We start from the raw sequence: 13,331 nt of genomic DNA, 5'->3' as shown, positions 1-13,331 counted from the left end.
TACCGCTGCATATATTTCTATGTATTATAAAATTTCGATCCATTAGGCTTTAGACTATTTGCTAAACTCCAATTTTGAAGTTTATCCAAATCGGATTGAAGTCTAGACGGGGCACTAGTGAGTTTATACTGAAGGCATAGCTTAACGTCATCAGCGTACATAAGTACAAGTGAATTAGTTAAGGCAAGGGGCAAGTCGTTAGTAAACAGTGTAAAAAGTAGGGGTCCAAGATGGCTTCCTTGGGGCACCCCAGATGTGGCGCGGACTAAACGCGAGGTAACATCTTTAAAGAAAACACGTTGGGTTCTCCCTCATAAGTAGGTCGAAATCCAGATAAGAAGATCAGTCGGGAATCCCAAAAGACTGAGTTTACTTATAAGAAGCGAATGGTTAACAGAGTCAAATGCTTTACTGAAGTCAGTGTAAATGACGTGATAAAAGATGTTAGCTCCAATAAGTTGGTAGTGGTGGAGTGGCGCTTCATGAAGCCATGCTGGCACGGAGTTATTATTAAACTACATAGGTGTTGCAAATGTAGAGTGATAAGTTTTTCAAAAAGCTTTGGAATTGCTGACAATTTAGAGATGCCTCTATAATTTGCAGCGTCGGATTTTTCCCCTTTTTTATGCAGCGGAATAAAGAAGGATTCCTTCAAAATAAGGGGAAAGATCGAAGTTTCCAGCGATAGATTAAAGAGTTTAACGAGCGGTTTGCACAGAGCCTCGGCGCAGTTCTTCAGAACACAGCCTGGTGCTCCATCAGAGCCTGGCGAATACACGGGCTTGACCTAAAGAAGATCCGATAACACCCCACTTTGATCGAAAGATGGGTGAAACATAAGATTGACTGATTGGATATTATAAGTGTAAGGCTTTTCTGAGCTGCTGCTAGGTGAATACGTAGTTTGAAAAAACTGTTCGCATAAGAGTTCTCAAACGTAAACAGTGGGGAAAAGATACATGTTTACGCTTTGTGTTTACAAAGTTACAAAAATGCTTCGGATCCTGAGTAAACTGAATCCTGCAGCGACGAATAAAAGTCCTATAACATTCTGCGTTATGCACGGTGAAATTGGACCGAGCTACTAAGTATCTTGAATAATTTACTGTACAGCTAGATAATCTATGTTTATTTAAAAGTCTACTCATACTATTCTTTAAATTTATAAGATGCCTTGTATACCAAGGCGGATTCGTTGAAACGGACGGATATTTCCACGGCACACAAGCGTCAAAAAATGAGTTTAAAGTGAAATAAAATGTTTGTAATGCTAAGTTTATATCCCGGCATGCCAGTAAATCAGACCATTTTTGTAATGCGATGTTTATATCCTCACATGCTAGTAAATCAGACCAATCAAATACCGAGATTAACTTATTTCATTTCATAAAGTCAGCCTTACGGAAGAAACGAACTTTATGAGATTTAAGTGTAGACTTAAGGTCAATTAAGGAGTTGCTTTCGATTGAAAGCTCAAAAGTGGGATGATATGGATCTTCAGGGTCAGAAAGGGGCAAAGTTCTGGAAAGAGTAATTCTATCAGGATCAGAAACGAAACATAAGTCCAACAGCCGACCTAAAGAATTTCTAACGTGGTTAATTTGCCCGAGTGACATGTCAAACATGCCCAAAGGGAAGTCGTGGTGAGAATTAAGCTGAAAAGACGGTGAATTTTCAACATTTGACCACATAAGTTCTGGGATATTAAAGTCACCCAGAGCTATCAGCTGGTCACCATCAGACAGACGATCGAAAACCAAACGAATAGCGGACAAATGTTGCCAGTATGTTGGCGGTTCGGACGAAGGTGTATGTAAGAACAGGTAACATACAAAGATTGATCGGACAAAGTGATATTGATGCAAAGGAATGTAATGTCACCAAACTCTTGTGATTTTATCTCTTCAGAAGCGAGTTTGGAGTCTACAGAGATTAGCACTACTCCTCCCCTTTGCAGAGTTCTATCATATCTAAAAGTGGTGCACCTACTACGAAAAACTTCGGAGCTTAAGATCTCATGTGTAATGTGCGCAACCAGAGAGAGTGGACGTGTTTCTTTGCTGCTCCGCCAGCAGCTATGCAAATACAAGAAAACTCAGTGAAAAAGCAAAAGAAGTGGTGTGCTCTAGAAATCGCGAAAGGACGCTTTTGGACACACATAAGTCTCGAGCTTATAGTGTCCAATAACTAACTCAAAAATCAAAATTTTTTTAATTCAAAAATTGAAATGCCATCACGACAAATTAAACCATCAGCTTGTGCACATTCATTTAAAGAAATAAGAGCGGCCCCCTGCCTGCAGTACCTAACATAAACAACAACAACATGAACGAAAGTAAGCTCTCTGTCCCAGAAACAGAGCGTCCAATCCCTATTTCTCATTCGCCGCAAACGAAGAGCGTGCAAGATCATGCTCTCCCGCTCTCCCAGGCATAAGCATTGAATTAATAAACCTGGAGTGCGCAGTGCACCTCCCCAGCACTATCACCCTCTGGTCTCTGGTCTCTGGTCTGGACTCCGTTATCTCTGGTCTGGACTCCGTTATATTTGCCTACAACGAGCACTGCTACATCGATTACCACATCGTGTACATCAACCACAACAGCAACATCGGTAGCTGTCTCTCAGCCCCCCGAGCAACAATCCAAACGGGCATTGACCGATATATCCAAGTAAAACGAAAGCTCAGTCCCCAGCCGAAAAAAATGCTAACGCTGCAAAAGCAATGAAAGTCAACAATCAAGTCGAACCGATTAATTCTCTGTTTGAAAACAAATTTTCTATATTAAGCGAAGACCGTAATAATGAAGAGAATACGGAAGTTCCCAAAGCCAAGCAAAAGCCCCCACCCATTTACATACGTGATCAAAACTGCAGCGCAAAAATGAACTTAAGACATTTCTTGATGATAATAATATCGATATTATGCTCCCCTCCGAAACTCATCTAACAAACAAAAACAACTTCTATCTGATGGGCTATATATTTCATGCAATAAATCATCCAGATGGGAAGGCTCATGGAGGAACTGGGATCCTCATAAAGCAGCGCATAAAACACCATTCCTTCCAACGAGTTGCTACAAATTCCTTGCAGTCAACTTCAATACGAATTCAGACCGTGGGAGGTCATCTAAACCTAGCTGCAATATACTGCCCACCACGTTTCTGCATATCTGATATGGAGTTTATGCAATTCTTTGATACACTAGGCGATTGCTTTATAGCAGGGGGCGACTACAAAGCCAAGCACCCACACTGGGGTTCTCGCCTAACCAAACCAAAGGGTAGACAACTATACAACGCTTTGATACAGCCTGGAAATAAACTATAGTTTCTATCACCGGGAAAGCCTACATACTGGCCAGCGGACCCACGGAAGAAGCCAGACCTAATTGACTTTGCGATCACTAGAAAAATTCCACGAAGCATCATTCGAGCCGAACCTTTGGATGACCTATCGTCTGACCATTCAGTTGTCCTTCTTCATCTATTTCAACATGCCGAATTACAAAATTATCAAATTTGTCTCACATCAAAAAGGATAAACTGGCTTAGGTACAAAAAGTACATAAGCTCTCACATAAACATAAGACCATCAATTAACTGTAGCAAGGACATTCACGTTGCAGTCAACCACTTAGAAGACATGATGACCTCAGCAGCAAAGCTCTCGACTCCTGCGACCACAGAAAAACCTCCATTCAGTTTATACTCCGCCACAAATTCCTATATAGAAAATCTAGTCCGAGAAAAGCGGCAGCTCCGCCGTAAATGGCAGGCACACAGATCCCCTTCTTCAAAGAAAAGGCTAAAAACAGCGACACGAAGGCTCACAAAGGTCCTACGGAGCAGAGAACTTGCTAAAAAATCATACATAGAACAGCTTTCCCCAAAAAGTACCAGGTGTCCTCTATGGAAAGCCCATCCTAACTTAAAGCCGCATAGAAGCAGATATGCTCCTTCGAAAACCAGATGGATCTTGGGCGCGCAGCGATGAAGAAAAAGCAAGCGTCTTCGCTAGTCACCTTTGTAAAGTTTTTACTCCAAATCAAGCAGCCTCTCCTTCCATTCTTTCAGAGCTACCAATTCCAGATCCAATTCCAGCTATAGAATTTCAAACAACTGAAATCACTAGGGTCATCAAAGAGCACCTCAAGCCAAATAAGTCTCCAGGGTATGACCTCATTGCGCCGAAAACGATTATGGAGCTCCCTGCGTGCGCCATCAATTATATAGAAATTATATTTAACTCTATTACAAAGCTTGGCTACTTCCCCCAACAATGGGAAAAAATCCATTATAATAATGATACCGAAACCAGGGAAAGACAAAGCTTTGGCCTCTTCATATAGACCAATAAGTCTACTTTCATGCTTATAAAAGCTTTTTGAGAAACTTCCACTGCTCCGTATCACGCCTCATATGACTTCGAATAATATAATCCCTGAACATCAATTTGGCTTCCGAGAAAAGCATGGCACCATAGAGCAGGTGAACCGTATCACATCTGAAATTTGAACCGCCTATGAACAGCGAGAATACTGTTCTGATATATTTCTGGACATATCCCAGGCATTTGACCGAGTCTGGCTGCAAGGACTTATGTATAAAATAAAACTATTACTCCCACAAAACTGTCATGAGCTGCTTAAAACATACCTGTTTGATCGAGTGTTCAATGTAAAACAAAAAAACTTTACAACAGAAGACTTTTAACTTTATGAGTAGACTTTTAAACAAACATAGATTATCTGGCTGTACAGTTAGCTATTCAAGATACTTAGTAGCTCGGTCCAATTTCACCGTGCATAACGCAGAATGTTAGAGGAGTTATATTCGCCGCTGCAGGATTCAGTTTACTCAGGATCCGAAGCAGTTTTATAACTTTGTAAACACTAAGCGTAAACATGTATCTTTTCCCCCACTGCTTACGTTTGAGAACTCTTATGCGAACACTGATCAGGCAATGGCCGATCTCTTTGCACAGTTTTTTCAAACTACGTATTCACATAGCAGCAGCTCAGCTCAGCCTTACACTTATAATATCCAATCAGCCAACATTATATTTTGCCCATCTTTCGATCAAAGTGGTGTGTTATCGGATCTTCTTAAGGTTAAGCCCGTGTATTCGCCAGGCCCTGATGGAGTACCAGGCTGTGTTCTGAAGAACAGAAGAACTTGCACCTCTGTGCAAACCGCTCGTTAAACTCTTTAATCTATCGCTGGTAACTTCGATCTTTCCCCTTATGTGGAGGGAATCTTTCATTATTCCGCTGCATAAAAAAGGGAAAAAATCCGACGCTGCAAATTATAGAGGCATCTCTAAATTGTCAGCAATTCCAAAGCAGCAATTGAAAAACTTATCACTTCACATTTGCAACACCTATGTAGTTCAATAATAACTACGTGCCAGCATGGCTTCATGAAGCGTCGCTCCACCAATACCAACTTATTGGAGCTAACATCTTTTATCACGGATGGCTTCCGGAATGGCTTACAAACAGACGTCATTTACACTGACTTCAGTAAAGCATTTGACTCTGTTAACCATTCGCTTCTTATAAGTAAACTCAGTCTTTTGGAATTCCCAACTGATCTTCTAATCTGGATTTTGAGCTACTTATCTGGGAGAACCCAACCTCGCGTTTAGTCCGAGCCACATCTGGGGTGCCCCAAGGAAGCCATCTTGGACCCCTACTTTTTACACTGTTTATTAACGACTTGCCCCTTGCCTTAACTAATTCACTTGTACTTATGTACGCTGATGACGTTAAGCTATGCCTTCAGTATAAATTCACTTACGCCCAGTCTAGACTTCAATCCGATTTGGATATACTTCAAAATTGGTGTTTAGCAAATAACCTATAGCTTAATGGATCGAAATGTAAACTCATGCCTTTTTACCGATCTAGTCCTCACCAGGCTATGTACTTTCTCTATGGGAACGCCTTAGAACGATTAACTCCGGTTAACGATCTAGGTGACCTATTAGATTTGAAACTTAAATTTACCGACCATGTATCTACCATGGTTAATAAAGCTATGGGTGTGCTTGGTTTTATTAAAAGATGGTCAAAAGAATTTAATGACCCGTACATAACTAAAACGTTATATACATCACTGGTCCGTCCGATTCTTGAGTATGGATCGTGTGTCTGGAGTCCTCAATATGGAGTACACCAAGATCACATTGAATCTGTACAAAAAAACTTCCTTACTTTTGCGCTTAGGGGACTTAATTGGGATGCAAATCTTTACCTCCCCTCTTATCATAGTAGACTTTTACTAATCAACAAACCGTAGAACGATGCTGGGTGTCATGTTTCTATATAATCTTATTTATGGAAATGTAGACTGCCATCAATTTTAACGTTCCTAGTAGAAGGACTAGAAACTTTCGTCCTCTACTCCTCAGCCATTGTAGCTCGACATATGCCCAACAAGATCCGTTCAGGGTATTATGTTCGGACTACAATGGTCTCTACCACATCTTGTCACTTTGCTCTACTAACAATCTTAAATCGCTTACATTAACCGCCTTATCTGTGCAACACTCTTCCTCGTGATATCTTTGTCCTACTTTTCGCTTAACTATCTCGAATCTATTCCCGCGATTCACGCCGTACGTCACGCGGCAGCGTCCCTCGGTCGGTTGGACGGGATGTGGACTGTACGTATGCAGTGGGAACCGCGCAAAAAAAAAATGTGAAGCTACAATAGCCTCAATTTCCACTGAATACGTGCTAAGGCGGGACTTCAAACACACATTAACGGATGCTCCATCCGTTTCAAATCCAGCGCCGCTGAAACCGGCCACCGTTGTGGAGCATTTGGAGCGGACAAGCTGAAGTTCATTCGCCAGCCGCGACGAGATAAGGTGTACTTGTGAACCGGAATCCAATAAAACTCGGCTGGAAGGCTCCTGATCGACCACGAACGAGTACATTGGCTGTACTCGTTCACAGAAACGGCTGTTGGCAGGCTGTCATTACTGCTTCCTGCCAAAGAGTCTTCCCACTTGGCCTTTGTGGCAGGGTCCAGCTTTTGAAAGATGATCTGGATGAGGAGGCACCCTTGAATTTCAGCCGACGTCACGGATCTCATGAGGGCCCGCATATGTCCATTGAATCGGTCGGATAGCTCCCAAAGAGTAGCAACGGATCCCGGCTCAACCACCCTTAGCTGCAGGATCTCGTTGATGTGAGCCTGGAAGATTAACCGTCGGTTCCTGAAATGGTTGCGCAAAAGGTCAGGGGCAACATCATAGTTTTTTTTTTTTTACTACTTTTATCTTTTATTTGTTGGATCTTCTCTTATTAAGAGACTAACAACCATTTTAAAAATCTTATTCTAATACATAATTAGTTTATCTTTGTAAACATCTATACTATGGGGACTCCTATGTCAACGGGCTGGAAGGTCATTTCTTCTTAATCGGGATTGTTGACTAACTTGGTTTAGCGATCTAGCTAGAGGATTTTGGTGCGTGGAGAGTTTCCTTTTGTATTTTTCCTGGAGTTGAGAAATTTCGACTTTGACGAGAGGTATACCTAGGTCTCTATGGATATCTTCAATGCGAATATACCATGGAGCTCCTGTGATGGTTCTGAGCACTTTAGACTGTGCCCTTTGGATAACGTATATATTGCTACTGCTTGCATTGCCCCAAAGTTCGGAGCCATACTTCCAGATAGGCTTTATGACTGAATTGTAGAGTAGTACTTTATATTCCAGTCGAAGTGGGGGACGAGGATTGATAAGCCAGTGCAGTCCTCTGGATTTATGTCTTAATTGGTCCCGTTTCGCTTCAATGTGTTTTTTCTATGTAAGACGCCTGTCCAGGTGGACGCCGAGATATGTGACCTCATTCACAGAGGGGACTATGGTATTGTTTAGAGTTGCAGCGGGGCAGTTTTGTCTGTTGAGAGTAAAGGTAATGTGTTTCGATTTTTCACAGTTTATCTTTATACGCCAGTCCGCCATCCACTTTTCTATTAGTGCAAGGTGGGAGGAGAGGCTTCTGGATGCCTCCAGCGGGCATTTAGATCTTTTTAGTATGGCTGAATCATCGGCAAATGTTGACATAGTTAGACGCTGGTCTGTTGGGATATCTGCTGTATATAGAAGATATAGGGTGGGGCCGAAGACGCTTCCTTGGGGTACGCCCGCCTTAATTTCGAACTCTTCTTGCGCGGTTCCCACTGCATACGTACAGCCCACCTCCCGTCCAACCGACCGAGGGACGCTGCCACGTAACGTACGGCTTGAATCGCGGGAATAGATCCGAGATAGATAAGCGAGGATTAGGAGAAAGATATTACGAGGAAGAGTGTTGCATAGATAAGGCGGTTAATATAAGCGATTTAAGATTGTTAGTAGAGCAAAGTGATAAGATGTGGTAGAGACCATTGTAGTCCGAACATAATACCCTGAACGGATCGTGTTGGGCATATGTCGAACTACAATGGCTGAGGAGTAGAGGACGAAAGTTTCTGGTCCTTCTACTAGGAATGTTAAAGTTTAAACGTGTTAGTAAATGCTGGCTGTCTATATTTCCATAAATAAGATTATATAGAAACATGACACCCAGCATCGTTCTACGATTTGTTAATGTTGGTAAGTTGATTAGAAAAAATCTACTATGATAAGAGGGGAGGTAAAGATTTGCATCCCAATTAAGTCCCCTAAGAGCAAAAGAAAGGAAGTTTTTTTGTACAGATTCAATGTGATCTTGGTGTACTCCATATTGAGGACTCCAGACACACGATCCATACTCAAGAATCGGACGGACCAGTAATGTATATAACGTTTTAGTTATGTACGGGTCATTAAATTCTTTTGACCATCTTTTAATAAAACCAAGCACACCCATAGCTTTATTAACCATGGTAGATACATGGTCGGTAAATTTAAGTTTCAAATCTAATAGGACACCTAGATCGTTAACCTGAGTTAATCGTTCTAAGGCGTTCCCATAGAGAAAGTACATAGCCTGGTGAAGACTAGATCGGTAAAAAGACATAAGTTTACATTTCGATCCATTAAGCTATAGGTTATTTGCTAAACACCAATTTTGAAGTTTATCCAAATCGGATTGAAGTCTAGACTGGGCGCTAGTGAATTTATACTGAAGGCATAGCTTAACGTCATCAGCGTACATAAGTACAAGTGAATTAGTTAAGGCAAGGGGCAAGTCGTTAATAAACAGTGTAAAAAGTAGGGGTCCAAGATGGCTTCCTTGGGGCACCCCAGATGTGGCGCGGACTAAACGCGAGGTAACATCTTTAAAGAAAACACGTTTAGTTCTCCCTGATAAATAGCTCGAAATCCACATAAGAAGATCAGTTGGGAATCCCAAAAGACTGAGTTTACTTATAAGAAGCGAATGGTTAACAGAGTCAAATGCTTTACTGAAGTCAGTGTATATGACGTCTGTTTGTAAGCCATTCCGGAAGCCATCCGTGATAAAAGATGTTAGCTCCAATAAGTTGGTAGTGGTGGAGCGGCGCTTCATGAAGCCATGCTGGCACGGAGTTATTATTGAACTACATAGGTTTTTCAAATGTGGAGTGATAAGTTTTTCAAAAAGCTTTGGAATTGCTGACAATTTAGAGATGCCTCTATAATTAGCAGCGTCGGATTGTTTCCCTTTTTTATGCAGCGGAATAATGAAGGATTCCTTCCACATAAGCGGAAAGATCGAAGTTTCCAGCGATAGATTAAAGAGTTTAACAAGCGGTTTGCACAGTGCCTTGGCGCAGTACTTCAGAACACAGCCTGGTACTCCATCAGGGCCTGGCGAATACACGGGCTTAACCTTAAGAAGATCCGATAACACACCACTTTGATCGAAAGATGGGCAAAATATAAGGGTGGCTGATTGGATATTATAAGTGTAAGGCTGAGCTAAACTGCTGCTAGGTGAATAGGTAGTTTGAAAAAACTGTGCAAAGAGATCGGCCATTGCCTGATCGGTGTTCGCATAAGAGTTCTCAAACGTAAGCAGTGGGGGAAAAGATACATGTTTACGCTTAGTGTTTACAAAGTTATAAAACTGCTTCGGATCCTGAGTAAACTGCCTCCTGAGTAACATTCTGCGTTATGCACGGTGAAATTGGACCGAACTACTAAGTATCTTGATAATCTATGTTTATTTAAAAGTCTACTCATACTATTCTTTAAATTTATAAGATGCCTTGTATACAAAGGCGGATTCGTTGAAGCGGACGGATATTTCCACGGCACACAAGCATAAAAAAATGAGTTTAAAGTAAAATAAAATTTTTGTAATGCGATGTTTTTATCCTCACATGCCAGTAAATCAGACCAATCAAATTCCGAGATAAACGTATTTAATTTCAGAAAGTCAGCCTTACGGAAGAAACGAACTTTATGAGATTTAAGTGTAGACTTAAGGTCAATTAAGGAGTTGTTTTCGATTGAAAGCTCAAGAGTGGGATGATATGGATCCTCAGGATCAGAAAGGGGCAAAGTTCTGGAAAGAGTAATTCCATCAGGATCAGAAACGAAACATAATTCCAACAGCCGATCTAAAGAATTTCTAACGTGGTTAATTTGCCCGAGTGACATGTCAAATATGCCCACAGGGAAAATATCGCCAGTGTCTGTGGTAGTATGGAGGACCCTACCGCTCTGATGGTTGCTGGCGACTTCAACTTGAGCTCTATTGTTGTGTTGAGCTCTATGTTACCCAGCAATGTTCACCAATCGCATGAAATTGTTGTTTTGGATGATATTTTTAGCAGGGGCCTCTCCCAAGTAAATAATATTTATAATGATTTACCGAAAATTCTGGATCTGATATTTTTAAATAATGTCGTTCATAGAAAAGTGATATACACCATAAGCCATTGTTGATACACATTAAATTTTATAGTTTTCTACCTTCCCCCTCACCTATTTCTTATTATCACTTTAATGAGTCTAACCTTTCACTTATTAATAACGCTATTGTAAGTTTTGATTGGGTTTCCTTTTTTTCGGATGGCACGATTGATGATTGTTGTACTAAGTTTTGGATTGCTCTTTTCAATATTATCGACAATAATGCCTCCGTTAGGGTTCGAAGGTCGTACAAGCTGCCTTGGTATACAGAGGGTCTAAAAAACTTAAAGAATAGAAGGGACAAATTTTATAAGCGATTTTTAAAGACTGGGGAACAAATGGCTGATGAGTTGTACCGGCAATATAAGCGGGAGTTTGAATTCCTCAATAAATTTCTATACAACCAATAAATTACTGGTGTTGAAGCGAGCCTCATATCCAACCCTAAAGCGTTTTGGCGGTTTGTGAACGGGAAAAAATCATCCTCTAATATACCTTCTTCCATGTCTTATGGAGGTTTGGCAGCTAACTCCGATAAGGGCATTTCTGAACTTTTTGCGAAATATTTTGCCTTAAACCTTGAGCCGAAGGTCTTTTGGGATGAGCAGGAGGTACTTCAGAAAATGTTGCCTCTTTTTGAGGTTGGAAGCTTGGGCACATTAGATTGTGACATTGTTGAGGCCTTTAGTCATTTTAATGAGTCGCATACACCTGACTTAGATGGTATCTCCCCATTCTTAATTAAATTACTTCGATCACGCCCATTCATAAAGGTGGCAGCAGGGCAGACGTCACTAACTATCGGCCTATCGCCAAGATATGCAATATTGCCAAGTTATTTGAGCGTATAGTCACCAAAAAGCTAACATTTTTGATTCGTAACTTTATTTCTCACAATCAACATGGATTCTTGCCTGGGCGATCCACCACAACCAACTTAGTGGTTTTCTCTAAGCACTGCCTGGAATCCTTTAAACGCCGATGTCAGGTCGATGTCATTTATACGGACTTCTCTAAAGCCTTTGATAAAGTTTGCCATGCAGCCCTACTTGCTAAATTGTTCAGATTAGGTGTTCATTCCTCCATGTTAAGTTGGTTGGAGTCTTATTTGGCAGACCGACCATGCCATGTTCCCATTGGTGATGCCACCTCGAGTCCCTTTATTGCCTCATCTGGCCTCCCGCAAGGTAGTTCTTTGGGGCCGCTCCTATTCATCATTTTCATCAATGACATCTCCTCTTGCTTTCTTTATTCGAACTTTTTGTTATACGCGGATGACCTTAAAGTGTATTTGGCCATTAGCTGCATTAGGGATAGCTATCTACTGCAGGATGATTTGCGCCGAGTCTCTTCTTGGTGCGCCCTCAATCTTCTTCCTCTTAATTTAGCTAAATGTTATTTCATTCGTTACAGTAAGAGGGCGCTAGACTTATGTACTTCCTATGCAATTGGCAACCATGACCTGCAGCTCAAGAAGGAGGTGGTTAATCTTGTCGTCTTTTTTGACTCAAATTTAAAATTTTCCAGCCATTTAGATTTTATAATGCCTAAGGCGTATGCCATGTTGGGTTTTGTGAAGCGGCACACAGACCAATTCAAGAGCCCGTACGCGAAGCTTAGTGTTTACGCCGCATTCGTCCGGTTGAGGCTGGAATATGCCTCTATTATTTGGAGCCCCGAAAGAAAAAAAAATTTCCAATAGAGTTGAGCGGTTGCAGAAAAAATTTTTTAAATTTGCACTTCTTCCTTTAAGGTTTGTGGATCCTCTACCCTCATACCATAGCCGGTGCCTTCTCCTCCACGTATGTACACTTGAGGATCAGCGCACTGTGGCAGCTTTAACTTTCATCAATAACATAGTAATTAGCAGCATTGATTGCCCCATGTTATTGGGGCTTATAAACTTCAATGTGCCCCAGAGGGATCTTCGCTCGTTTGCTCCCTTTCGGATTGCTTGTCGTAAAGCCAATTACCTTTTGAACGAGCTTATTGATAGAGCATTATCATTTTTTAATACATTACCGCCTAGCCTCCGAACTAAGTGGGGCTCAGATAAACAAGCGTTTAGGGTCTTATTGGTTAGGCATTTCTAAAGTAGTATGTAAGTTAGATTGTATAGTAGCCATGTAAGATTAAAATATTCAATGGCGAAAGAGAAATAAATAAACACTCCTCCTCCCCTTCGCAGAGTTGTATCACATCTAAAAGAGGTGTACCTACTAGGAAAAACTTCGGAGCTTAAGATCTCCGGCTTTAACCAAGTTTCTGTAAATACAATAATGTGAGATGCAATCACTGTGGACGGAAGTCCACGAGGTGACGACCTGCATGCCTAGGCGTGCGCGTAGAAGAACTATCAGAATACAGTTTGGGAAGTTTACTACGTAACCCTCTTGTATTCTGATAGGTATGTATTAGAGATGACATTAGTTTTTTGAAACTGAGGAAGATGAGGTGGAAGGTTGGTCAGTGGCCGTAACATGT

General features: G+C 41.3%; 2 protein-coding genes across 6 annotated transcripts in view; both read left to right on the top strand.

The window, feature by feature from the left end:
- Positions 1 to 13,331, top strand: part of LOC6506053 (fibulin-2) — a 483,847-nt gene that overhangs the window by 31,125 nt on the left and 439,391 nt on the right. The window lies entirely within an intron of this gene.
- On the top strand, positions 10,554 to 13,045 carry LOC116656347. The gene is made up of 2 exons (XM_032455792.2): positions 10,554 to 12,203; positions 12,261 to 13,045. The coding sequence occupies exons 1-2, from the start codon at positions 11,932 to 11,934 to the stop codon at positions 12,547 to 12,549; spliced, it is 561 nt and encodes a 186-aa protein (XP_032311683.1). The 5' UTR covers positions 10,554 to 11,931; the 3' UTR covers positions 12,550 to 13,045.

Source organism: Drosophila ananassae (genome assembly GCF_017639315.1).
Source record: "Drosophila ananassae strain 14024-0371.13 chromosome 4 unlocalized genomic scaffold, ASM1763931v2 tig00000061, whole genome shotgun sequence".
In the NCBI taxonomy this organism is placed as follows: domain Eukaryota; kingdom Metazoa; phylum Arthropoda; class Insecta; order Diptera; family Drosophilidae; genus Drosophila; species Drosophila ananassae.
Note: the sequence above shows the minus strand (reverse complement) of the source record. Positions and strands in the feature narration are given on the sequence as shown.